This window comes from Sitophilus oryzae, unplaced genomic scaffold (genome assembly GCF_002938485.1).
Source record: "Sitophilus oryzae breed Bouriz unplaced genomic scaffold, Soryzae_2.0 scaffold_1430_pilon_pilon, whole genome shotgun sequence".
In the NCBI taxonomy this organism is placed as follows: Eukaryota; Metazoa; Arthropoda; class Insecta; order Coleoptera; family Curculionidae; genus Sitophilus; species Sitophilus oryzae.
The window spans coordinates 415,621-443,381 of record NW_022146094.1 but is presented as its reverse complement, the minus strand read 5'-3'; the positions used below and the strand labels follow the sequence as shown (position 1 = coordinate 443,381).

The following is a 27,761-nucleotide window of genomic DNA, read 5'->3' as shown; positions in this document are numbered from 1 at the left end:
GAGATAAACCTCAATAATATTTAATATATTAATAATGTAATATAATATGTTAATAATATATATAATTATAATTATATTAATTTTAACCGTGTTTACAATAACAAAATGCTTTAAATAAATAACTATAGCACCAGCTCATTTTTTCAGGTAAAAAAAATATCCTCGTCGAGAGAATTCATTTTGCAAAACCATTTTACATTAAATTTTGATTAAAAACTTGGCAAAAAGTTTCTTGTGCGTGCATTTTTATTAACAAGCGAATTATTACACTGAAATTTCATCTTCCAGCTTCAAAGAAAATGCGAGAATAAAATAAAAACGTAACGATCTAGCTCATTCCGAGGCAATAACCGGGTACAATGGAGGGGAAATGAAAGAAAAACTCACCTGAATAGAAGAAAACCTAGGGCGGTTACGGCGGCCCTCCTGACGTCATCGTTCACATCTGAAACCTGCAAAAAAATGAGAAAAAATTATATAAAACATGTTAAATAAGCACATACGGAGTGATCAACAATCATTGATATGTATTTAGTTCTAAAGACCTAACAGTATCCATAACGATATACTAATGGCTGGCAAAGGCTAGTCTTGGGTCGAGATTTCAGAAGAGTCAGAGAAGAAGAGTACAATGCGTTTATAATGTACTGAACAAAGAGTGGACAGTAAACACGTTGCCAAACGTATGAAATAAACCGATTTTTGGTAAAAATAAGTGGAATTGAGTGGGTGTTCGATAGTGGTCGCGCTATTAGAACTCTGAATTCAAAAATCGATATCTCGAAATCTATTAGAAATAATACATTGTAGTTTTTCAAGAACTTGTTGATATTTCTGCTATATTTTCTTTGTAGACAGTATGTGAAAATCTTTATCAATAAAAAAATTACACGATTGCTGAAAATTGCTATGCTCTAAAAGTAAATGGATGGATTGTTTACAATTTTTGAATGGAAAAAACAACCTTATCGAATTTTTCTTATGTAAACATATTGTAAAATATCCGATCTTGAAAATAAAAAAAGGTTTCAATATCTAAGCGGTTCTTGAGTTATGCCCTGTTATGTGTTAAAAAATTGAGTGTTTACTGACGTTTTCTCGTTATAAAAAAAATGACACCCTAACGATATCCTTCTAATTCCATTTCAGATGCTCAGAAACATGTCTAATGATTTTATCTAGTTATCTCTTGAAAAAAAAGGCTTTTAAAAATAACCGGTTTGTGATCGTGATTTTATTTTACTTGATAGGGAAAGGCGTACCTGCAACGCCGCAACAGCACACCGTCGCATTTCTCTCACTCCGACTTAATAAGATCCCTATGCGATTTACTTCCACACATGTAAATGCCGACCCAAAAGTAACAGTTGCCAGCACGGTACAACAAATTTAAACATTTAAGAAGATTTTACAACGTTTATAGGCTTTGGTGTCTGTGTCGATATGATTGATGATGTGCATCGGAAAATGTTTGGCGATTACAATATACTTTATACATCAGTTGTTATCAATCTGTGGTAGGTAGATACGATAATGCTGCATGGTAAATTATAATTATCGATCGCGCGATAGGGTTGATAGGGCGTTAGTAACTAATTGTGTTGTATCCCTTTGATGTTCGGGTCTTAATATTTAAACCTTTAATGAATAGATTAATAGCTAGTGTCTATGGATGCTGTCGCGGAAAGGTAATAACATTGACGTTCGGTAAGCCTTGAGAAATGAATAGTTTCAACCTGGGAAGGTCTACGGTAGATGCAATTAACTGTATATACCAAAATTGACATTAAGAAATAATTAAAAGAATTATACATTAATAATTATTTTTCATTATAATTTTCTATCTAAATTAAAAAAAAGTCCGATGCTATAATATCTAATTTGTTAGATACTCCAAATAGCAATTAAAATACCAGAAAAATTCAAAAAAAAATCATGAAATCTAGCGTTGGGTTAAGTGGTTAATACTTCACCCATTTTTCTCTGTTCGACATACTTGATCGCTATAACGATTCACTCCTAGACATACAGATTGTTAACTGGACGGTTACTTATTGGGGGACAGAATGGCAACACTGCCTACATTCCAAATAAGTACTAAGCTAAGCTGCCGTCCAGTCGCGTCGTCTCTCGACGAGCGGGCCGAGGTTGCCATATTGTGAGACAGGAAATTGTAGAGAGAAACAGGCCCTATAACATAGGATAAAACATTTTAATGAACAGTGCTTTCCATAAAATTAAAAATATACGAAATAATATACATGTACTGATTTCTTTCGAAAATCGACAACTATGAAACTATGAACCCTTCCCGGACACAAAAGGTACATTGTGAGACAGGATATTGTAGAGAGAAACAAGCCCTATAATATAGGATACAACATTTTAATGAACAGGGCTTTCCATAAAATCAGTAAAATGAAAAATATACGAAATAATGTACATGTACTGATTTCTTTCGAAAATCGACAACTCTATGAAACTATGATCCCTTCCCGGACACAAACGGTACATTGTGAGACAGGATATTTTAGAGAAAAACAAGCCCTATAACATAGGATACAACATTTTAATGAACAGTGCTTTCCATAAAATCAATAAAATGAAAAATATACGAAATCCCATGGTAGCAGCACCGGCAATCATACTACAAAAACTATTGTTATAATATGGCATTTACAATATTGGAATATTATTTTTATTTTAATTAAAGAATAAGTTATAATGCTAGAAGTAATAACACAGTTAATTGCCGCCGAAGATTAATTTTCCAAATCGACCCTGATGTGACTTCAGATGTGCCTAAAATGTCTTCGCCGTGTAACAGCGACGTTCAGAATTCCAACTAGAACCGCCTTTGAAATTAGCATTTAATCCGACTGCGAAGCCGCTTCGAACAGACGCCACATGACAATTCTATGTGACGCGTGTGAAGGGAGATATACAGGGTGAGCCCTCTTCTTATCTCGACGTCCAAACATCCACACATTTAACGAGATATGTATATACTCTACTTTATTACCAATCCAACCACAATACCTTGATCGGAGATTTTTTGCACATCGTAGTTTCACAACGAGATCTATCGATTAAAAATATTTTCAATATGGCGGCACTTCCGGAAATACCGGAAGTTGACAACAACTTTCTTATTTTAAATGGGTACCCCAATTTTTTATTGCATACTTAAATTCTCTGTAAAATTTTATGAATTTTGATATCGAACATATTTTTAATCGATAGATCTCGTTGTAAAACTACGATGTGCAAAAAATCTTCGAGCTAGATGTTGTAGTTTTCAAGAAACTTCTAATGCACGCTCAGCCTGGGACACCCTGTATATTTTGCACCCCCAAAGACTCACTGCTTTATTTTTGATAGTTATTAAAAATTAGTTCTGAATGAGCTTTGAAGATAAAAACAACAGATTTTTAGTCTTTTGAATAATTGTAATTTCAATTTATTTTACATTCACCACAGGCAAAAGTTAATTATGCAGTGCGTACGACGTATGAAATTAGTACAACTTGATTTTCTCGCTTGTTCTTGTGTGTGTGCGCCGCTATTGTCGTCAGTCTAATTGCCAAAATGCTGATTGTACATGCTCCAGCATCTGCTGGCTTTAATTAGATATGCTAACACACCCGGGCTGGTTGCCTTAACGCGATCTTCGAAATTATTTTGTTGTCGTAACAAGCCTAAAAACAATTCAATTTGCCGCGGTATAATTTTTGACCTCCGCATTTGGAGCGGTTTTATTCTAAACGTGTCATTTTTCATGGCATGTACCGGGTGGCCAGCTAAGAATGAACGCCGCCTATATCTCAGAAACTACACTAAACTATATTATCGTTTTTAGCAAAACAATAATATTACTAGCCCATTTGTATGCAAAAAGAAAACTATTTAAATCTTTATAAAAGAGTATACCATTAATTAAATATAACACCATTATTTCCGCCCATATACTAATTAATTACATACTTAATTGTGTTCGTTAATAAATTATTATAAATAAATGTGGATTTTTGAGTCAGAAATCAATGTAATAATAAGTTATCAAATTAAAGTCTTTGTTGTTATAAATAAGCATTTATTAAGAAATGAAATATCATTTTTAAGATGTTACTTTTTATCACACTGTCTAATGCCCATACAAAATTCAGTTTTTTAGTATTTGGAGCAATTATTATTAATCAACGCAAACAGTCAGTTAATGTAGTTTGAATACTGGAATCATATTAATTGGTCCTCTTTAACAAACATTTAAACAGTTTTTTTTTATTTTTTAATGAAATAAACGAATTATATCGACAATATTAGTATCTGTACTCTTTAAAAATTTGGTACATCTTTAAAAATAATCTAAAATGTCAATAGTCCATGGGTATATTAATAAATAAGTTCTAAATTACAAGAAAATGCATTTTCTACGGAAACTTAAAGAGATAGGTAAAAAATGGTATAATATAATTTGATAGACAATTAAATTGTGCATCTGATTCTCGTAAAATATACAGGGTGTTCCATTTAAATTAAACAAGTTATTGCCGTTTGAAGCCAATAATTATTTAAAATAAATTTTTAGACACTCTGTATAAGGTAGTATTATTTTTATTATTGCAACACAATAACTGATCAGTAAATAAACTTCAGTAAATATTTAGTATTAAAAACTTTGATACCCTTGGAGAAATGAAGCCTTAAAATTTTTACTGCAATTTCACAAAATTGAAAATATTTCAAAAACGGTAATGTTTAAGTATAATAAACCTTAATCAAATTTACCTTTATTTTAATCGTAGAAACTAAAAATGTAATAATATACAGGGTGTTCCATTTAAAAAAATACAACTTTGATATTTTTTACTTATTTGGGACACCCTGTATCTTGTAAAATTATTTTTAAATTGTACCTCTGATAGTTCTTCATCGAACCCCAAACTTACAATTTGTAAAAATCTCATCGTTTAGCTACAATACTCCGTGTCGTATGTGGTGAACAACCCTGTATACAAACAAAACAAAATCAATGTATATGGTTAGTCGAATCTCAGTATATTGCTTTCGAACAAAAACACAAGGAATTTTTCAGACGATCGCCCATCCAAAAACTCTCCTCGTCTATCGTCGCTTTACTTCGACGATCGCTTCAAAAACCGATATCGCTAGACCGTTACCAACTTTTAATCAAAAAATGACTTTACGTACCTCTCTAACACCTTTTTTCCCGTCCAATAAATAATTTATTGACACATTATATTGGGTTATTATTTTATTTATCGTGATGTATTGACATTATAACATAATTAATGTTCGTTTGTATAATTATTTCCTGGAATTTTTTTGAACGCTATTTTATTAATTTTGTATGGGATAAATTCTAATATATTATGCATGTACGTTTTGTGACGTGTCATCTATAAATTTCTTCGTTATCAGATAATAACGTATTGACAGAACGTAAGAATAAAAATAATTATATTGCAAGCGATGGTTCTGGGTAGATTAAAAATAATTTATGGTGTAAATAAGTTTCTTTTAGTCATTTTACCAATGTTTACACATTTGTAATATAGATCCAGACACAATAAATAGGCAGACAGCAAAATGAAATAATGCATTCTTTACGTTGTTTATGAAAATAAGTATAGAGCCACATTTTAGAGGAAAATAACCAAATATAGAATAATATCCCTAATATGGAATACCGCCATTTCTCGGAAATTCTGATTTTTGATCTCTTTCCATCATTATACTCACGTGCAGGTTTTGCCTTCGTTCAAACGGGCTTTGTGGCTACGGTAAGAGCATTTTCTTCCAGCGTTATGCCAAAAGTTTTTAATGTAGGTACTCACAAAAAAATAAACCGTTGAAAACCAGAGTGGTCCAAGTCAATTTCTTTGGAATTTCTAATTTCAATATATTACGATTCCTGATGTAGTTTTCTATCTACTCACGAAGTTTTAAAAATGTTAGTCTATAAAAACTATCATAGATAGAGTTTTTAAGAACCTAAAGGCGTAGAAGCAATAAATATATATTTTCTCTTACGAAACCAGGACACATATGACATAAAACTTTTAGTAACCTGCCATATGAAGAGATTAACTAGGGTGTTTTTCATAATTCTGATACTATCAGATATATTTCTATAAATTGTTAAACCCCCCCCGTTAAATTATCTTATTAATATTTTTAAGACATAGATAAAAAAAATTTAAATATATTTTTTATTTAGATGAAAAAAAACGTATTTTAGATTATGCACTAACAGTATCAATCAATTGAAAGCCACAATTGTCCAAGTCAGAAAATTAACCGAGTGATAGAATTATCGTTTTTTAATAAAAATTTAAAAAAGAACAGTATAAAATTATAAAGCTAGAATAATAGTATACGGTTTTTTATTAACTCTAATTTTTTAGAAGTTTAAAAAAACAATCGCAAATCGCAAAATAATATAAATATATAAATATATATAAAAATAAAATTAAAATGCAAACAATTATGATAACTGGAGATTGTGTTTTCTAAGAGGGCTGGCTTTATATTTACAGAAACTACATACTAAGGGCTGGCAAAGGTTAGTCTTGGGTCGAGATTTCCGTATGTAAGAAGAGTATAATGCGTTTATAATGTACTGAACAAAGAGAGGACAGTAAACACGTTGCCAAACGTATGAAATAAACCGAGAAACTGTGCACATCGCTAAGAGACGTGGAAGGGGATATAGCAGATCTGTCGCAGTTGACCGGTCGACCCAATCAATACCTCTGTCAGTACTTAAAGTTCTAGGGAAAGGTGTACGTCATGCGTTCAGCTTCACGATTTAATTACGTCCCGTGATACTTAATTTGTTTAATTATTAACGAGTCGTTGTAATTTTCCCTATAGCTTGAATTTTTTTAAGTGCAAGCTAGAAACACTTGCATTTTTGGTAAAAATAAGTGGAATTGAGTGGGTGTTTGATAGTGGTCGCGCTATTAGAAATTCAAACATCGATATCTCGAAATCCATTAGAAATAATAGATTGTAGTTTTTTCAAGAACTTTGTTAATATTTCTGCTGTATTTTCTTTCTAGACAGTATGTGAAAATCTTTATCAATAAAAAAATTACACGATTGCTGAAAATTGCTATGCTCTAAAAGTAAATGGATAGATTGTTTACAATTTTTGAATGGAAAAAACAACCTTATCGAATCTTTCTTGTTTCACTTCAAATATGCGCACATTGTTCAGGTAATAAAGAAATATTTTACTCCCCTTTTTTATACACTAAACTATTTAAGAACGAAACAAGCTTCCAGCTCTACAAGCGGCTAATTCGATTCGGCGAGCGATTTCTGCGAATTACAGCTGTTTAAATCCCGAAAAGAGCGGTTTTTCATTTAATTATGCAGTCAAAAACGAATATCAGATTAACTCGGCGTTTGTCGGCCGTTTTATGCCTCGCCATCCCCTCCCTTACCCCCGTCCCTGCGCCGCTGGCCCGGGTTTATTTAATAAATTTTCCCCCGCAATAATCTCTCAATCAATCTTTGTTTAATTAAAATTTACCAGCGCAAGACGGCCCGAAGAAGAAGGAGAGGACGGTGATAGTGTGGGCGTTAGAGAGAAAATTAAAAAAAAGGCTGTTGGAAATATTGAAAATAACACCCATTGTTGGGCAATGGAGTGGTTGTTTTTTATTTTTTCGTCGATTGTACGACGATTAGAATATTTTAAGTGTTTTATTTGTTTAAAAAAAAAGAAGTCACCGAAAATATGGAATACCATTTAGTTTTTGTTTTATCTATTCTAATTTGTTATAGGGCAACGGTCCAGTTACGTCGAAACACCGGTTCCCATTAGAACACCGAAGTTAAGCGACGTAAGGCGATACTAGTGGATGCACGGGTGACCGGTTCGAAACTCTGTGTCGTACTGTTGTCCAAAAAGGCAAAAGTGTAAAATCTATTGACCCACACTGCTCATTCACGCCGGTTCGAGGCCGGATGAGATCGGATATCTCGTAAGAGTCGATTTAGACGCCAATCGGTAGGCCATTGGCCATGATATGGCCGAGGACCGCGGTTCGGATTCCGCGTAAACAAAGTAGGCCCCGTCCGGATTAGCCCTGGCAGCAGAAAGGAGACGTTAACTTCAAATCTTTACTTTAATTTACTTTAATTTATTATATTAGCATACCAAATGCTGTTCAACCGACTCCCATTTTATCCTCCGATTGGGATTAACCACACCTATTGAACGGTCCCGGCACATAATAATCTATTTTGCAACGATTTCAGCCTCATTTTTGCCGATTACATCCAATCCATTAGACCTCTCGTAAATGGTAACAATGCATTTTCAACTTTTTTACGGACCAGGCTCTTTCACTTCGACACGTGTTGAGAGCTTTTACGGGTTTCTTTCTCTTTCCCATCGCACGAGTTTCGAGCGTTTTTTAAGCATCTTCCTCGCTCTATATGTACGTCCGAGTCGTTGAAACAACACCACCTAGAATTCTAAAGCCACAGGGCTTAAGATTTACACCCATAAACGTGAACGACTTTTCCGTTTTTGAAGTGTAACGCGCAAAATTCATGACCATGACATACGAGGTAGCGTCACAAAAAGGTGATCGAAATTCGAAAAAGCAAATGTGTTTAAACACACAGGGAATTTTTAAAAAACATATGTTTCACTGACGAATGCACGTTTACCTTAAATAATGAACCCAATGTTCAAAATTATCGATATTGGAACAAAGAAAACCAACACAGGTTTGTCGAAACAAGGACGCAATATCCACAGAGAGTAAATGTTTGGGCAGGGATATTCGGACACAATATTACCGGGCCATTATTTCTTACGCGAAATTTAAATGCAGAATATTATTTGGAACTACTCGAAAATCATATTTTACCTGCTTTACATGATGCCGCTAGGGAAGGTTGGTACCAAATGGATGGCTGCCCGGCACATAATACCCTGGCTGTTGGCCTAAATCATACAGTAAATTGGCCAGCAAGGTCTCCTGATATTTCGCCAAATGATTTCTTTGTCTGGGGCCTTTTAAAAAACAGGATATACAAGGATAAAAAATACCCAAATCTAGACGAGTTAAAAAATGCTAATTCTGCCGAATGCAATAGAATTTCAGTTTACCAACTAGCAAATGTAAAAAGAGAATTTTATGATCGCCTGGGTTATTGTCTAGCAGTCGATGGAGGAATATTTGAACATCTTAAATCCTAAAGTTCTAACAATTTAATAGTACATAAATTAATAAGTTATTGAATATTGTAATAATACTATAATTAACCTTGCAATTGACATCTTTAAGATTTCCGATGTAGTTTTCATTTATTACATACATATTATTATTTTCAATAATAATAAAGCACCAAATAGGTAAATTTCTGAAATAACAACTTCATTTGACAGTTATCTATTACCTTGATTGGTGTTCATAAGTAAATACAGGGCCATAAGAAAGGACAAATATTTAAAAAGAAATCGGCGATAACTCGTAAACGAGCTAATCAAAAATATCTAAAGTTATTCTTTTCAATGTGGGTTTTAGTGCTCTTCAATAAACCTAAATAGAATTATTCTCTAAAATAATTAGGGAAACCAATAATTAACCCCATTAAAATTTACGTGGGATTTCCTATGTCCCGTCCGACCATGCAACACCCGGTATAATAAACGCGTGTTCAAATATTAATTTTGTGGAATATATATCAATATAACATAAAACAAAATGTAATTAACGAAATATCATCGTAACAACAGCTATTTTAGAAACGTCTACGTTTATTTATTTCACTGAAATTTAAGAAAAAAACGCTTTGCCTCGGTTACAGATACCGCCACGTTTTGGAAATAGCTCAAAACAAAACAAAATTGAACGATGCAACAAAAAACGCCAAAAAATCCCCACACGAGTAATTTTCAGGCGTTTTTAAGAATCGAAAGTAGGTCGAGACAAACCGAAGTTGAAAATCACAGCCTTAGTACTTCAGGAGGTATTGGTCGAAATCTTTGCCGAAGCCGTACCATACTCATCGCTATATATTTCTATTAGGGCTTATCGACGCATTCGGAACACAGAAAATGGTCTCTTTTCTAGTCTGGTTCCTTCGAGTGAGAAAGTGTAAAAAACGCTGTCTAGAATGCATCGAGACGAATAAGGGATGATAAAGGTAGAATTACATTTCCTACTTGGATGGCTTGAAAATCTAATACAATACGTTTCTGAAATCTAATAAAAAGCCCTTGACTATTTCCTTTACGTATCACGGAGCAAAATACAGTGATTTAATTTAAGTAACTAGTTTTTAGTAGAGATCAATTAATACAAAATTACTTCAATAAGCTGTAAACGTGCGTGAGGTGAGCTGTCAATTGCGAAAGATGGCGGATGAGTTTCAAGCCTACTTTATTTAAAAATTAATTTTCTATTTATTTTTTTCTTGTAAATTTCTTCTTGAGTTATAAATAGTTTTATTTATTTATGTGTTTTTTTTTGTTATTTGTGTCATCACTCGTTTTTTTTTTCATTTTATTCAATTAGCGCTTTAAGATTCGGCCCAACTACACAAAGGGTTCTTTGAATTTGTCTGTATATTTCTCTTTTTTGGTGAAAAAAAAAGGATTTAAAAGGATAAAAGAAGTAAGCACTCTCTGTGCCGAACGGACGGTGTGCTTGAAATGATTATTAAGGGCGCATTTCATTTTCTCAAGAATAAATTAGAATCTCGGCCATTATTTCTGTAAATTCGTACTTAAAAAGGCTTTAGAATGTTCTACAAAGATATTTGAACCAAACCATTACTGAAAAATGATTATGAGATAATTTTTCTTATTACATTGTTATTAGAAATAAAAAAAAACAAGTAGGAGTCATATTGACATCGAAATCAAATTTTTCATTTCAAAAAATAAACAGACACTAATTTTTAATCAAATATCGACTATACTTTAGAAATTATTTGAAAAAAAAACAAATTTCTACACCTTGTATATCTGAGACACAGCATTTTTGCATTTTCCAAAAAACAATTCGGATTCCACCCTGTATATCACATAAATACAGGATGAGTGTTAAATAAGTGCAAATATTTTCAGGAGTAGTATATTTATACCCCGGGAACACGTCGAGTTTTTTTTCCAAAAAAAGATGTTGAAAATCATCCATTTTCTTTTAAATTTTCTTGTATATTATAGAAAACTTTTTAAAACTGCCTGTTCACCGCAAATCTTCCCACGGTATAATTTGTTAATCCGTAACCACCGTAATAACAAGGCCGGAAAGCTTATTCGTGACGTCATCAACTGGAGGCCTAAACTTTGATTGCATTTGATACACTTTATACGTATACAGGGTGTTTCAAAACAAATGCGAAAAACTTCAGGGGGTGATTCTTTGTTCAAAATAAAGGGTAGTTTGCTTCATAAACGTTGGGTCAAAAGTCAACCATTAGGGAGATATCGCGGTACAAAGATGGCGGAAAAATAATGTTCTTATTTTTTATCTTGAAAACGAAAAGAGATAGACTAATGAAATTTTATGGAAGCATTACTGTTATAAAAACACACTTTCTGGTAATTTTTTCACTTTTTTAAAATGAGTGGAAGGGGTTGAAATAAACTACCCCTATCATTCTTGTTAACTAAATTTAAAGAAACATCTTATCAAACACATGCAAATGCTTTAATTTGGATAGTTTAGTTTGTTTAGAAACTTTTTTACCTCTTGTGTTTTTTTGATAAAACTCACCGATTGGAAATTAAAAAATAAAATGTAAAGGTGTAAAATATTACATGTCAGGACAAAAAACATTTTTAGATAAAGAATCTAGTGATAATAACGATAATAATAATCATCTAGATATTAACGTATTGCAGTAGAGCAATGTCAAATAAAATAATATTAGGAACATCCTAAAAAGTAACAGCGGCCGACTAGATTTTTTCCTAAAAAAATTACAGCAGCCCACTAGATTCTTTATCAGAAAATGTTTTTTATCCTGACATGTAATGCTTTACATTTTATTTTTTAATTTCAAATCGGTGAGTTTTATCAAAAAAATACAAGAGATAAAAAAGTTTCTAAACAAACTAAACTATCCAAATTAATTTTTTTGCATGTATTTGATAATATTTTTCTTTAAATTTCGTTAACAAGAATGATAGGGGTAGTTTATTTCAACCCTTTCCACTCATTTTAAAAAGTGAAAATTTACCAGAAAGTGTGTTTTCATAACAGTAATGCTTCCATAAAATTTTATTAGTCTATCTATTTTCGTTTTCAAGATAAAAAATAAAAAACATTATTTTTCCGCCATCTTTGTACCGCAATATCTCCCCTAATGGTTGACTTTGACCCAACGTTATAAATAATAATTAAACATAAAATTTAAAATACATTAGATTGATATCCCATCTCACATTATCCATCGTCATTGTATTTATTTATGCTGTAACTGTGTTTAAGTTTCTTTTATTTCCTTTTCCAAGTCTATCATTTTTTTTAGAACAGTAGTTTTTCAGACGTGTATTTCTAATAGAATTTATGACATTTTTTACGATAACTTAGCATTATAAATAGTACATTGCGGAAACTTTAATAATGGTGTTATTATTTTTAATGTAATACAAAGATATTTTTGATAAAAATATTTTTTTATTGTGAATTTTGAGAAACTCCTCATGGCTTTGCAAAACTTTGTTAAAAATTATATATTCAAATAAAACTATATCATTTGGAAACCCAAGACTGCCTTTAGTAAGGTTTTTAATAAGTGTATTTTGTTCAATATCAGTGTTGTCTGAAAATGTTAAATTATTCTTACATGTATCGCATTTAATTTCCTTTAAGACAATATAACAGCAATATCCTCCTAAATAAGCAATAACAGGCCTTTCTTCTTTCACACTTTCGATGTCTTGTTCAGAAATAGTCATGTCGATGTTGAACCAATCTGATTCGATGGTACTTGTATCGCTTGGTATTTCTTTAGACAAGGTATTGTCATCATAAAATCATAAAAAGTATCGATTTTTATAGAACCAAAACAATCCTAAGTTTCTTTTCGCCTTCATATAAATGTCGAACACAAATATTATAATGGCTCCCAGCTAAGTTAATAACTTTAATATTGAACACAGATAAAATTGATAAATTTATTATTTTCATCGCATTTTAAAACTTCGAAATATATCTACTGTGTGAAAAAAAATCCACAATTTGAACTTTTATCGGGTAATTATCAACGCTGCTAAATAGAGTTACGCCTCCAGTTGGTGACGTCACGAGATTTTTACGTCACAGCTGTGCGGCCTTGTTATTACGGTGTTTACGGTTAATCTCTGATATTACCATGGTTACAGCACTAAAACGAATACAAATACAGTGGCTCTCAAAATGTTTTAAAAATATTTTTTGTTTAATTTCAAACTTGAACAACTCGGTTATTTTGACCTTGAATATCTTGAACTTTGGAATGAAAAACGGTAAAGAGAAAATATGTTTCTTTTGTCGAAATCTACCGAAAATATTTAAACTTATTAACGTAAAGTTAATAAAAATATAATACCTCTGTATCATACAAATATTAAAAAAATGGTGTATACTTACCGCAACGTGAAGCAGCTTCCTGATGGCCTGGTTGTGCCCGGTACCGCAGTAGGCCATGGCGATGGTGTACATGCCAGACCTACGTAAAATGGGATCTTTGTCTGTGGTCAGTTGCTGAATGAGTGGCTCGGCCTCTTCCAGACGCCCGTACATGTTAAATGAAATGCCCACAGCCAATCCACGGAGGATTTTTTCGTGCTGGCTTTCTTGGGCATACTGAAAAAAAAATCAAGGTAAATTAAATGCATTTAGGGCAAGATCCCAGAGCCGCCAGACCTTACTTGTTTTCTCACAAATAAAATCTATTGTAATCGCAAAACATTTTCCGAAGCACGTCATCAATCATATCGACATTGACATTAAAGTCTATAAACCTGACTAAATGAAATTTTGGCAAAAATGTTTAAATTTGTTGTATAATTTAAGATACCGACAAGCTCTTCATTTCACTTTATAGAGCAAATGATTATAACAGATATTTTATTTAGATTAAAGCTGCAAAAATTAGTTTAAACCGAATTTTATTATCGCTATTTTGGTCACATTGCTCCGTTTTCAGCAAGGTTGTCGTTTATTATTTGACAATTATTCTAATGTCGTGTTGTTGTTGAATCTTTGTGAGTAATTATCGTTTTATGTCTATTTTCGTAGTTTTTTTTTAAATTGCACTTTTAAGCACAAACAGTTCTTTTAAGAACTAAATTTTCGAGTTTTTGTACGGCATTTCTTGAAATTGTGTGTTGAAAATATGCCGAAGTGTTTAAACAGTCGAAGCAAAGAGCTTGTAGATTCCATAATTAACAATTTGAACGAGAACGTGACAATAAAGGTCCCAATTATTACCCTTGACTGCAGTCAGAGAAGTAAGTTTCATTGATAAGCACATTATACCACTGTCAAAGTTATTTTTTATTAAATTCTGTGATTATTAGTTTGTGCATTAATAGCACCCTCTTAAGCTTGATTTTCATGCATCCGTTGTCCGACGATACGATGATACGATATTAATTTTATTGGTTGAATTTAAAGATTTCGATTGGTTAACCGTTTCTTGCCAATCGAAGTCTTTAAATTCAACCAATAAAATTAATTACTAAAATATTAGTTATTAAATTAAAAATTAAACGTAAAACTCTTTAAAAAAAATGATATAATAAATATATTGTTTGTCAATTTTAAATTAAGATTCATCTCATAAATCCATCACAATCTGGCAGCGCTGTCGCCATCGCTTGTCGCTCAAATGACTACCATATGGGATAATGTAATAATAGTACGGTTTGGCGGCCCTTGGATCTTGGACCACATGGCCATAAATAAATCCACCAAAAAAAGATTTTAAAAAAAACGTTCTAAACTTTCCAAACTTTGCGAGGACACATGTACAGCTTGAAAACTTTCGAAACCGTCAAAGAAATTAGTTTTCTTTTTCAGCACAGGTTCGTCCTTTGACACGACACAAATCCCGCAGATTTTATTTTTGCGAATTTTCCTCCAAATCGCATATGGGGACGATTTTCAACGATTTTCCACGGGCCTCCAGTCCAAGGGGAGAAGAAAAGTTTCGAGATGTAGAAGCGTGAAAAGAAAAACCTGATAGGGATTTTCAAATTCGAAAATATCGATAAAAAAGCAATTTTGAGGGGGATTCGAGTTTTAAACTTTTTTTTCTTGTACACTTAAAATTCTATAAATAAGTTATGGCCCTTATCTGGATGGAATATCATTAAAAATAACGATATACAATATCCTAATGTTCCAAAGTAATATCACCTACTCAAATACTCTAAAGCAGTTCTACTATGTACAGAAGAGTGTAAAGACAATCCGGGAACACGCTATATAAACGCAAAAATACAACAAAAATAATATTCTTTTATCGGTAAAACGATGTCCAATCATTCAACAACACTGTCAAATAGAAACCTCCAAAACAAACCGATTCCAGTTAATTTTATTTATCGGTTAGTTTTTCGCGCGATTGTTCTAAGCCCTTCGATCGAAAACCGCCCTTTTTCTAATCCCGCCGAAACAATGCGAAAAGTACAACGAACGTCTGGCCCTTTTTTTAAAGGGGGGATTACCGAAAACGGATAAAGCCCTAGCTTCGGCAGCTCTATACAGCTATTACAGCTTTTATATGGAGTCGAAACAGTGTGGCGCTAAAAATAGTGCAGACAGGGTGACTTTACGGCTCTGGGTGGCTCTATATCGCGCCAATTCCTGTCGAATATATCGCTTTTCGCGATTAAATTTCCAAAAGCCGATTTATTTCCACAGGGTCTCTTAAATTCAACGGTGACCAGTGGAACTTTTGAAGTCATAAGAGATACGGAGAAGGAGAAATTACGGCAAAGTCGAGTAATTTTATGACCAATAAAAAGCCGTTTTGAAAATTAAAATATTCCGAATACTTCCGAAGATATTTGAAGATTTATAATTTAGCGCCCAACGTGGGGCATGTATTTTTTAAGAGGACATTTTTTTCTCCTAAAGTGGCTAAATTTCTCCAGTTTTTTTATTGTCTTACTATAAACTCAGATTGCAACAAAAACAGACCGTCTGGTCACTTCAAGTGAAATGAACTCTACACTATGTCCCCGAATTGTCTTTACAGGAGGAAAAAACTTTTTTATTATTAATTTTTTAAGAAAAATGCATTCTTTATAATAGTTTTTGCAGGTTCTAAAATGGTTAATCCCGTATACACTTTTCCAAATTTCCATACCATTTTAGAGAAAAATAAAAAATATATGAAAACATAGTTGAATTTTTTCCTTTTTATTTTCATTCCCTGATAGATGCGTATTTTAATTTTTATTAACGTCATATTTTTTGCTGCTTCTTTTTTGTGTTTCATTAATATTTTAAAACAGCAAAAACTAGGACCTTAATTAAAATTCTATAAATACCACATAGATAAAAGAAACAAGTTTCATTTTCTTTTAAGTTTATTTTCTTTTAATTTTTTTAATTAAATACAGTATGTTGCATATAAGAAACTTTATTTTATCAAAGGTCATGTACGAAATGCCTATGAAACATTGGAAACCGAAGTTATGCCACGATCCACGATGGCTTTTGCAGTTCACAGTTACGAGTTACGTTTCGCCAATTCGAGTTATGTCCAAGCCAATGTTCTAATAGATGATATACACCTATGGAGAGAGTACAAAAATATAAATATCTAGGCAGTTGGTTGACCGAAAACTTGGATCAATCAACAGAAATAAAAGCTCGAATAGAAATAGCCAGAGCAGCCTTTGTAAAACTCAAAAAATGTCTCTGCAGTGGAGACATCAACTTAAAGCTTAGATTAAGAATGCTAAAGGGTTACATATTTGCAACTCTACTCTATGGTTCAGAGGCTTGGACACTTAAAAAGGCCGAAATGGAGAAGCTTGAGGCATTCGTTTTATCACACTGTCTAATGCCCATACAAAATTCAGTTTTTTAGTATTTGGAGCAATTATTATTAATCAACGCAAACAGTCAGTTAATGTAGTTTGAATACTGGAATCATATTAATTGATCCTCTTTAACAAATATTTAAACAGTTTTTTTTTATTTTTTAATGAAATCAACGAATTATATCGACAATATTAGTATCTGTACTCTTTAAAAATTTGGTACATCTTTAAAAATAATCTAAAATGTCAATAGTCCATGGGTATATTGATAAATAAGTTCTAAATTACAAGAAAATGCAATTTCTACGGAAACTTAAAGAGATAGGTAAAAAATGGTATAATATAATTTGATTAGTCAATTAAATTGTGCATCTGATTCTCGTAAAATATACAGGGTGTTCCATTTAAATTAAACAAGTTATTGTCGTTTGAAGCTAATAATTATTTAAAATAAATTTTTAGACACTCTGTATAAGGTAGTATTATTTTTATTATTGCAACACAATAACTGATCAGTAAATAAACTTCAGTAAATATTTAGTATTAAAAACTTTGATACCCTTGGAGAAATGAAGCTTTAAAAATTTTACTGCAATTTCACAAAATTGAAAATATTTCAAAAACGGTAAGGTTTAAGTATAATAAACCTTAATCAAATTTACCTTTATTTTAATCGTAGAAACTAAAAATGTAATAATATACAGGGTGTTCCATTTAAAAAAATGCAACATTGATATTTTTTATTTATTTGGGACTGTACTCTGTATCTTGTAAAAATATTTTTAAATTGTAGCTCTAATAGTCCTTCAACGAACCCAAAACTTACAATTTGTAAAAATCTAATCATTTAGCTACAATACTCCGTGTCGTATGTGGTGACCAACCCTGTAGATGTATAAAATAAGATTATATCAAGTCTGGAAATTACAAAATTTTCGTTTAATATTGCAATTCCTCAATTTATATACAGTGTGTATTACGATTATTGCTTAAAATTGAAGGAAGAATTGAAATATGCAATAATATACAGGGGATTTCATTAAAAAAAAATAAAGTTTGATGTGCCACAACTTTATGACCGGTCCTGTATAATTAAATTTAGCTAATAAGCATTTAAAACCCCATTAGAACAGTATCAAAGTTTCGGCAGAATGGCATCATTAAATGAAACTGAACATATCGATATTTTCAACAGTCGAGGTACATTGTGTTTTTCAGGTACAATGTACAGGGTGTCTATTTAAAAAAATGAAATTTTGATGTACAAGACTTTATGAGCGACCCTGTATACAGAAATTTATTACTCGCCCAATAGACATTTAAAAAACCTATAATTTTTGTATTTAACTTTTTGCGGTACCTTGTATACTTTACCTAATAATCGGCCGTTTCCATACGTAACAGCGACCCTGTATGCAATATACCGTATGATCGAAAAAAAACGGCGTCCAGTTGGCTTGGAAATGACAATCTATGACATTTCCCATACAATTTTACATATAAAATGACAGCGATCTTCATTTCATAGCCATCGCTGACGCCGTTTTTCTTCGATCATACGGTACAATATTGTATGTATACAATATAATATTGTAAAGTCCTAGTACCGTATGATCGAGAAAAAACGGCGTCAACGATGGCTATGAAATGAAGATCGCTGTCATTTTATATGTAAATTTATATGGGAAATGTCATCGATCGTCATTTCCCAGCCAACTGGACGCCGTTTTTTTTCGATCATACGGTATTTATTACCTAAATAATCCAAATATTGAAAAACTACTTCCATCTAAATTTAAAATTAGTTTGTTCGAAAAATCCTAGAAATCCTTATACCGTACGATCGAAAAAAAAAACGGCGTCATAGAAAATTTGAGGCAAAGTATTTTTTTCTCAATCTTTAGACTAACCCTTATAAAAATCATTTTTACTCAATATAGAAATAAATTACAACCTCATTAAGACAGTAAACGCCATTAAAAAAAGAAGAGTCGGGTCAAGTAAATGACGTCCAGGGCTTGACCTCGCCAAAATTACTATCGGTCGTCACTCCCAGCCGTCTTTGACGCCGTTTTTTTTCGTACGATATTTTAAAAATACAAGAAAAATCTTATTAAAGTTTTCCTCTCAAATCAGTACATACTTCCAAAAGAACTACTCCAAATCAAAACTTACCTCATTTTGAGCATCCTTCAGCTGTCCCAGCAAGTAATCTATGATATTCGCCCCATGATTAGCATGAATCAGTCCCAAAGCATACAATCCACCCCCTTCAGAGTAACCCGAACTGGGACCCACTTCCTTAGGCAGGTAACTCTGCATAAGAATCAGGGCTTCGTTTTCATGACCCCTGTGTATGACACCCAACGAAGCCGTAGCAGTCAATTTAGCCCAATTTGTTGCCCTGGCCAACCATTCTAAATTATCCCTGTTTTATGAAAATAGAAAAAAAATACTTAGACTTCGCACGAAAAAAAAACGGCGTCGCCGTAACCTTTGACGCCGTTTTTTCATACCTTAAAAATTGATCGCTGGTCGTTCCGCTGTGCATAAAAGCGTTGGCTATGACGGTAGCTGTGTGACATATGCTCACCCTTACAGTTTCTTTAGTTTGTTTCAAAATTAGAAGATCGGCATGGTTGGATCTGATCAAAAATTGAAGGTGCAATTCTATGGAAACTTCTCCTGATAGGATTGTGTGTAGTTTTTCTATCCTTTGTTGGTGTTCTTTATCACTGTCGCTCTAAAATAATCAATAATTAATAATTCAATAAAAAATAACCTAATTTATTATTAAATTTAATAAAAAAAATGTAACACTGATATTCAGTTCTACCTACAACAAAGTGAAAAAAATAATGGTATTTAAGATAATTACAAAAAAAAAGATTTTTTATTCTGCACTGTAAAAAATGCATGGAAAATTAATGTAAAAATAAATTGATTTGTCATGAAATATTACATAAATATTTATTTTTCAATAAAAAAGTAAAAACACCTTGACTAATGAAGTAAAATTACTAGAATTTATAAAATATAACCAATAAATTATTAAAATTACACAATTATATGGAATATTTGCGAGTAATTTGTAATTTTACACAAAGATATGAATTTTTACACAACAAAAAGTAATATAATTATAAAAATTTATAAAATATTACAAGTAATTTATCAAAATTATATAATAATATGTAATAGTCAAAAATAATATGTGATTTTACACACAATTCTGAGATTTTACATAATCATATTATGTAATGGTATTGCCAATAAATATATATAATAATAATAAATTATTACCAATTAATATGCAATTTATTTCATAATTTTATGTAACATATTCCACATTTTTAATTAATACTTGATACAGAAGTTTGTGAAAATTTAAACAGAAAATTGAAGCTATGTAAAATTACCATGATAATCCTGGGTCACAAATGGACCCAGGATTATAATAGTCGTAATTTTATATTTTCTTTTTTATAGTGTAGGGAACAAAGCAGAATATACAAATGTTGAGATAAAAAATAAATCTTATATTTAAGAGATGGCACCTTTTTTTAAACACCCTATATATCACAGTAATTTCTGACAATTTCCAAGATTTTAAAAGAGAAATAATTACAGTAACAGATCAGAAAAACTTACCAAACTGTCCAACGTTTTTTCCACCACCTCCGGTTTGACTTCGGCTGGCTTGACTTCACTTTCACTCGGTGCATTCTCTGTAGCGGGTTCTTCTGTACTAGTCTTTGGTGGTTTGGGTTCAAGTAAACTCGGAATAGGCGCCGTTAACCTTAGAGCTCCAATCGCCAGTTCCAAAAACTGTTGAGTCGCCGACTCGTACAAGTCAAACGCTATTTGGTAGGCCATTAATTGACTTTCTTCCTCACCCTTAACCAGTTTCTCCAAGATGTGAGCCACTGACAAGGGATCTTCCAGGAAAATCAAGCACTGGCACATATTAACGTAGTCTGGTGTGGGTAATCCCCTGTATAAACCGACCAAAGACTGTAGAACCAAGTTTCTAAAGCCTCTGTTTTGAATCAAACTCATCGCAACCTGAAAAGCATAACTGAGCATACTGATATTGTCATCGGACTGAGTAATTGAGGCTTCAAATATATCCATTCTGCGGGTTTCCAAAGCCAGACCCATGGCTTGTCTGTACTGGCCATCGTCTAAACACCTCTGAAACATTTTGTTGACAATGGCTTCGAGTCTGGGATCAATTGGTTTAGCCCCTGCTGTTCCATCAGCCAGAGCAATTCTTTGTTGTGTGTAATGATCAATGCATTTAGCTAGAACAGTATATTAAAGGCTACTGGGATAGAACTAAAATTATCAGACTTACAAATTGTGGTTTCGACATATTCATTTCTTGCATTAACATCAAACAAATCACCAGCTCCAAGAGCATAAGTTAAAGAATCCTCAAAAGCACCTAAATGATAATAAACTTTACTGGCTACAAGAGCAGCCAGTTGATGTTGCTGGAAAACCTTATCTTCATGTAATATTTCTCTAGAAAAAACAGAATTTTCTAGAATTATAACACAATGTGAGCGAAAAGACGCGCTTTGTAATCAAGTTTGAACTTGTTTCATTTATCTATGCTTTCAATAAAAAAAACCAGAAAAACAAAGAAAAACAATACTGTCAAAGCCAAAGCCTACCTGATCAAAAAAATTTTAAACCAAAAAAACATGACTTACATTTTTTCAATAGCTTCAGAAATTTCTGGCCAAAACTCGTCAACGATAGTATCTAATTTTCTCAGTGCGAAAACCTTTAATTCAGGCCTGGGCTCCTCCAGAAGGGATATAATACCCGCTAGAACAACAAAAAAATCATATTCATTTTGTTTTTTAAGGTTATGTCTTTCAACTAAAATACAATACAATACGTCCTATAAATACAATTAAAAACTTGAATTTGGTTGAACAAAAGGGAAAAAAGAAAAGTGCTTAGTATTTCTAACAATATATACAAGGAAAACTAATTAATATAACTCAAAAATAGGTGACTGAAGAAGACTTTCAAACAAATACACAAAGAAAATACAAACGTAGGGGTATAAAAAAGATTTCTCAAATTAATCCACTTAAAGAGACTTACCTGCAGATGTGATATTCATTGTTTCAGATGACTTTTTCAATAATAACTATTTTTAAAACTGTATTAAACAATTTTTTAAACACTACCAGAGAAAACTTCAAATTTTTGAAGAATCATCACAGAGTTTGACAGGCGACAGAGTCAATTTGACATTTGACACCGAGGTAATGACATATTGCGTTAGGCAACCAAAGATACACTACCAAGTATTTTATTTGTAGAATTTTGAATTTTCCATACTTTATTTATTATTTTATTGCTTATTGTACTTTAAAATCCCAAAAAGCAGAACAAGAATATTTTAGAACCAGACTTAAGATATTTCGTTACCACCTTGTGTTTAAGTTTTCTCCATGCCTTCAACGAAATCATAAACAATGGTAATTTTATATGAAAATAACTTGTTGTGGTGTGCCTTTTCTAGGAAATTACTTGTATTCCATTCTTCAAATGAACATGAAGAATTAGAAATACCTGAACCAGAGTTACCGAAGGAAAGTGTAAAGGTACAACTAATTTTACTTGAAAAGATTACTATATTTAATTAATAACCTACATTATTTCAGGAGAATAATGGCAAAAATATTACTTGTATTACTTCTTCCAAAGACAGTGAATATACAGCAATTACAACACAAAACAAACAACTTATTGTATACAATAAAGTTTTTAAACCTATAAGAAACATAAAATTACCAAAAGTTGCAAATAAAATCTGCTTTGCTCCGAATAATGAACTTCTAGTTGCTGACAAAAATGGAGATGTATGGGCTTATAACGTAAACATTGACAATGAAAAACCTGTTTTATTACTAGGACACTTAAGCATAATAATAGATATGATAATATCTCCCTGTGGAAAGTACATTATTACATGTGATAGAGATGAAAAAATACGTGTTTCACACTATCCAAATTCTTACAATATTGCAATGTTTTGTTTAGGGCATAAGGAGTTTGTAACTCAGCTTCATCTATTAAAAAATAATGTATTGCTGTCCGCATCAGGAGATGGAACTGTTCGAATGTGGAATTACTTAGAAGGGAAGCAGTTAAATATGTTAGATTGCAATGATCGTGTAGAAGAATCCATTTTGAAGAAAATTGTAAATGAATTACATAAAGAAGAAGAAATTGATATTTCAAGATTGCCAGTATGTAACATGCAAGTTCAGGAAAACGATAATAATGTTATACTAGCCATATCATTATATAAAATTCCAAAAATATATTTATACAAGTTAAATTCAGAAAATTTGAAATGCAGTTACGTCAATCATATAGAAGTGGAAAAAGAAAATTTCAGCTTTTTCTTGAGCAGCCGATTATATATCATAACAGATAAAGTTACAGGATATAACTTTAACAATAATGATGTTGATTTGGTGGCATGTAAATTATTAGATGAAACTATATCAAGGTATAAAGATTTACTGAATCATAGCACGAATTGTAGTACTTTATTTTACAAAAAGAAGCACAATAATATTGAAGACTATTTGTTTAGGAAAAAGCAGAGGTTGGAGTCGAAATAATGTAAATATACATTGATTTTACAAACTATAACTGTATTTTCTTTGTTTATCATGGTTCCTAGCAAGGGTAAGTATTGTTAAATATATTTTTAAGTGAATAAAAACACTGTAGAATCCTTATAAAATTGTGACATTTTTTGAAACATTAGTGAAACTTTTGAACACACTTAAGGGAATAATGAATAATATAAAGGATCCAAGAGAAAAACTTGATAAGCGCCAATTTCTTAAGTTGTTAAATCCTGATATGTCTAGTAAAACTAGAATATATGGAAAGAACCTGATAACCACCAGCCGTCCAGTACTCATGTAAAATGGCGCTTGTTTTTCGCCTGGACTATGCTAAACAGAAAGCCTGTTCTGTGATACAGTAAAAACATAATATAACTACTAAAAATCAAATTTAAATAGTATTTGGGTCTTAGTATATATTCTGAGGAAAGGTACACAGTAAATAAAACAACAATTCAAATTTTATCCATTTTTTTTGACCATCTAAATATTCACAAGACACTTAAATGGGTTTTTCAGTTTTTCTTAAATGAAAATTACACCGTCCAATGTATATAAAATCAGCTGATGTAGATTCCCTAGAACAAAACAAAAATAATTAGTATCTTTGAAGGAATACTTACAAAAATCTTATTTTAATGATAAAAACTTGTTTTGTAGTCTTAGACCATCTAAGTTATTGAAAAGAACTTGACGGGTGGAGCTACAGCTTAATTTTCCCTGTGCTTCGATACTTTGCAACAGTAGTTTTGTGAAAAGTTAATGAAAGAAGCTCAGGGTGAACCAATTATAAAAATATGTTACAATATAAACTACAGATACAATTCCAACATTAATAATGTTGTGATTACGTGCAGAGATAGTTATTATTATAGTGGGTATGTTATATTTTGTGGCAGAGGATTGGAACAATGCTACTGACTATAAATGTATAAAATATAATAAAAATTTAGTTTACTCACCAGTAAATGCAGTTTACTTGGATCTCGCACGCATCTTCCTGCGCTTACGCTTTAGCCTTCGCATACGCTTCTTACGCCACTAAAAAGTAATAAAAAATAAGTAATATATTCAATAAAATATCGAAATTTAACATACCAAAATAGCATGGAAATTGTGAGGTTATAATAAAATATTTAGTATAAAACATTGAATAAAAGCTTTGGAACTATCATTTGAGCTTAATTTAACTATTCTCTATGTATATCATGCTATTTTAGTACACTAGACATGAAAATGGCAGTGAAAAGAAAGGTTTTAGGAACACAAATATTTTGATGAAAAAATCTAGATATTTCGAAAAAATTACGCTTTCCTTTAAAAATATTAAAAACACTTACCTTTGCTCTCATATTTGAATTATTTTAAGCTCCCAAAAATGGGAAAACTTTGAGGATTTCTGTTATAAAAACTGAATTCGATGCGTCTTTCTCAATGGATCATTCTGAAAGAACAAAAAATGGAGAAATTTTGACAATATCTGGCATCTGTCAAAAGTCAAAATGACACTTGTTCGAGAAGTGTTTTACGAAATTCCGCAAGAGGGCGCTTTAAGAAATATTTTTTAATTTTAATTTAATTATATTGATAATTTTGGGTTTTTGGACTTAAAATTTATTTTATCTTGTATAGGACTAAAGATTTATACCACTTATACTTCTCTAGTTTTATTGAGAATTAAATAAATATTGTATTTCTTGCATGAAAAAAGAGCGCGAATTTTGACACCTGTAGCTGCCACATCAGATCTTATGTTGCCAGATAGTCCCAAAATTCATTAGACATATATACCTTTTATTTTAATTTTATGGTCTTTTATTTACCGGATTGGAATAATACTACTTTAAACTTGGAGAGTAAATTATGAGTACGAGTATGCACTTAAATTTACTTAAAATAATGTTTAAAATGCGATAAAAATGATATTCTTATTTTTAATACCCCTAAAGTTTTTAAGAAACATGACAACTCAGCTTATGAGTGGGGGTTTGTTTTTAATTTTGAACTGAGGTTATTTTACTTTTTGTCTATTTTATTAATTGATTTTATATTAGTATTATAACTAATTAAATAGCTTTTTAACCGTCCACAAACTAATTCTATTACGCTACTTTATAAAATATGGTAAGAGTTACAAGATCCTCAAGGAAAATTTCAGAAAATAAGGAAGATGAAAACTCACACGTATTGATGAGTTCAGACAGTGAAAATGACGATGAAAATGTATCAGAGAAATCGAGTAAGTCTCGTAGTACTACCAGAAACCAAAAGACAAAAGCCAGAAACACGGAACTTCATCTTCTAAGCCCTGTAACTCCACCAAAACAGAAAAAAGGTAGTGCCATAGACGGAACAGTTACCCCCAGTAGTTTACTAAGGAAGCTCTCGTTAATAAGCCCTAAGAAGTCTACGAGAGCAAAAGTAAGGGCTTCTTTATTCAAGAATAGTGTTCAAGACACTGTTGATGCAAAGACAACAAAGAAACCCCAAAGAACTAACGTTTCAGAAGATATTAAAGATGGTAGCAGCTCAGATTCATCCGAGGCTGAGAATTGCAAGAAATTAAATCATTACCAGAGTGCTAGAAAGGCACTTAACAGTAATTTCCCAACGGATTTGCCAGGACGTGAAAATGAAATACAGAAACTGACTGATTTCATTTTCGATCATTTAAATAATGGCACTTCAGGGTCTGTGTATATTAGTGGGCCCCCTGGTACTGGAAAGACTGCATCTTTAAATCTGATATTGCAACAAACTGAGGTAAAATAAGTGTAGTTTTTTTAAATACTAGTTTTTGCCTGCAACGTTGTCCACATCTAAACAAAGTTATTATTTTTAGATTGCTTTAAAAGTTCAGAAGATTTATATTAATTGTACTGCCATTAAATCAGCCACAGCTGTTTATTCAAGACTAGCCAAAGAATTAAATTTGAAATCAGTAGGAAAATCAGAAAAAGAAAATTTGTGTGCTGTCGAAAAATATTTGCAGAAGAAACATAAGACAGTGTAAAGTTTCTAAAATATTTGTAAACAATACTTATTATAAAATATTTTAATTTTAGGCTACTAGTTCTTGATGAAATTGATCAACTCGAAACAAAGAATCACTCAATTCTATACACTATCTTTGAGTGGCCTTCCAAACCCAATTCGAAGCTTATTCTTATCGGTATTGCCAATGCTTTAGATCTAACAGATCGTACTTTACCAAGACTTCAAGCACGCTGTGAATTGAAACCAGAATTGTTACATTTTGCACCATATACCAAAGAGCAGATAATCAAAATATTTACTTCCAGACTCGAAGCAGCTGGTGTCTTGAGTGTCTTTACTCCAATTGCTCTTCAGATGCTTGCAGCTAAGGTTGCTTCAGTTTCTGGAGATGTTAGAAGAGCTCTGGATATAGAAGAAGGGTTGTTGAATTGTTAGATCAAAAAGAAAGTGGAGATGTGTTGAAGTCTGTTGAGAATTTTACTGATAATTTGGTGAAGGAAGATAAAAAAATTATGGAAGAGACTAAAACAAAATCTGTGAACTTAAAGGAGGTTGTTAGTGTTTTGAATAATGTTTATGGTACAACACAGAATCTTAATGATGACAGTGAAGAAACATTTCCCTTTACAACAAAAAATAGTGATCTGTTCTTTGCTTTTAATGCTGAAAAAAGCAAAAAACAAAGACATAACTGTGGGTAAATTACACGAAGTGTACTCGAGAGTTTGTTCAAAGCAGAATTTGATGGCTGTCGATCAAGCTGAGTTTTTTAGTCTATGTTCTCTAATCGAAACCAAAGGTATTATAAAAGTTAGCGGTAGAAAAGAACCGAGAATGCATAAAGTGAATTTGGAATGGAACGAGACTGAAGTAGCGGAAGCACTGAAAGATAAACAGCTGATGTCTGTTATATTACAAGATGAAAGTTGTCTAGGGAAAAGGTAGTATTTTTATGAATTTTAATTTAATTTTTTTAATGTACTGACGATAGTATATATGTTATACATTTTATTTGATGTAATTTATTTTATTTTAAATATAATGACAGAAAATTT

The 27,761-nt window shown here is 31.8% G+C and overlaps 3 protein-coding genes and 1 long non-coding RNA gene across 4 annotated transcripts in view; 2 read left to right on the top strand and 2 right to left on the bottom strand.

The window, feature by feature from the left end:
* Nucleotides 1-22,300, bottom strand: part of LOC115876318 (26S proteasome non-ATPase regulatory subunit 1) — a 109,280-nt gene extending 86,980 nt beyond the window's left edge. The window contains exons 1-8 of the mRNA XM_030892053.1: nucleotides 22,163-22,300; nucleotides 21,760-21,877; nucleotides 21,399-21,568; nucleotides 20,693-21,345; nucleotides 19,558-19,784; nucleotides 19,217-19,469; nucleotides 13,632-13,847; nucleotides 388-452 (exon numbers count right to left, since the gene is read on the bottom strand). Coding sequence (XP_030747913.1) covers nucleotides 388-452; nucleotides 13,632-13,847; nucleotides 19,217-19,469; nucleotides 19,558-19,784; nucleotides 20,693-21,345; nucleotides 21,399-21,568; nucleotides 21,760-21,877; nucleotides 22,163-22,181 — 1,721 coding nt within the window. The 5' untranslated portion in view covers nucleotides 22,182-22,300. The remainder of the gene's footprint in view (nucleotides 1-387; nucleotides 453-13,631; nucleotides 13,848-19,216; nucleotides 19,470-19,557; nucleotides 19,785-20,692; nucleotides 21,346-21,398; nucleotides 21,569-21,759; nucleotides 21,878-22,162) is intronic.
* Nucleotides 22,301-22,342: 42 nt separating this feature from the next.
* On the top strand, nucleotides 22,343-24,095 carry LOC115876253 (tRNA (guanine-N(7)-)-methyltransferase non-catalytic subunit wuho). The gene is made up of 2 exons (XM_030891961.1): nucleotides 22,343-22,668; nucleotides 22,729-24,095. The coding sequence occupies exons 1-2, from the start codon at nucleotides 22,540-22,542 to the stop codon at nucleotides 23,695-23,697; spliced, it is 1,098 nt and encodes a 365-aa protein (XP_030747821.1). The 5' UTR covers nucleotides 22,343-22,539; the 3' UTR covers nucleotides 23,698-24,095.
* Nucleotides 24,096-24,163: 68 nt separating this feature from the next.
* On the bottom strand, nucleotides 24,164-25,209 carry LOC115876254. Its single transcript, XR_004049121.1, has 3 exons — nucleotides 25,050-25,209; nucleotides 24,672-24,750; nucleotides 24,164-24,287 (listed from the first exon to the last, which is right to left on the bottom strand). It is a non-coding gene; the product is annotated as an uncharacterized LOC115876254 (long non-coding RNA).
* A 135-nt stretch (nucleotides 25,210-25,344) lies between these two features.
* LOC115876251 (cell division control protein 6 homolog) lies at nucleotides 25,345-27,761 on the top strand. Its single transcript, XM_030891960.1, is given in 5 exon segments — nucleotides 25,345-26,472; nucleotides 26,552-26,718; nucleotides 26,775-27,115; nucleotides 27,118-27,323; nucleotides 27,325-27,761. Coding segments are annotated over 5 exon segments (1,683 nt in total). The 5' UTR covers nucleotides 25,345-25,830; the 3' UTR covers nucleotides 27,652-27,761.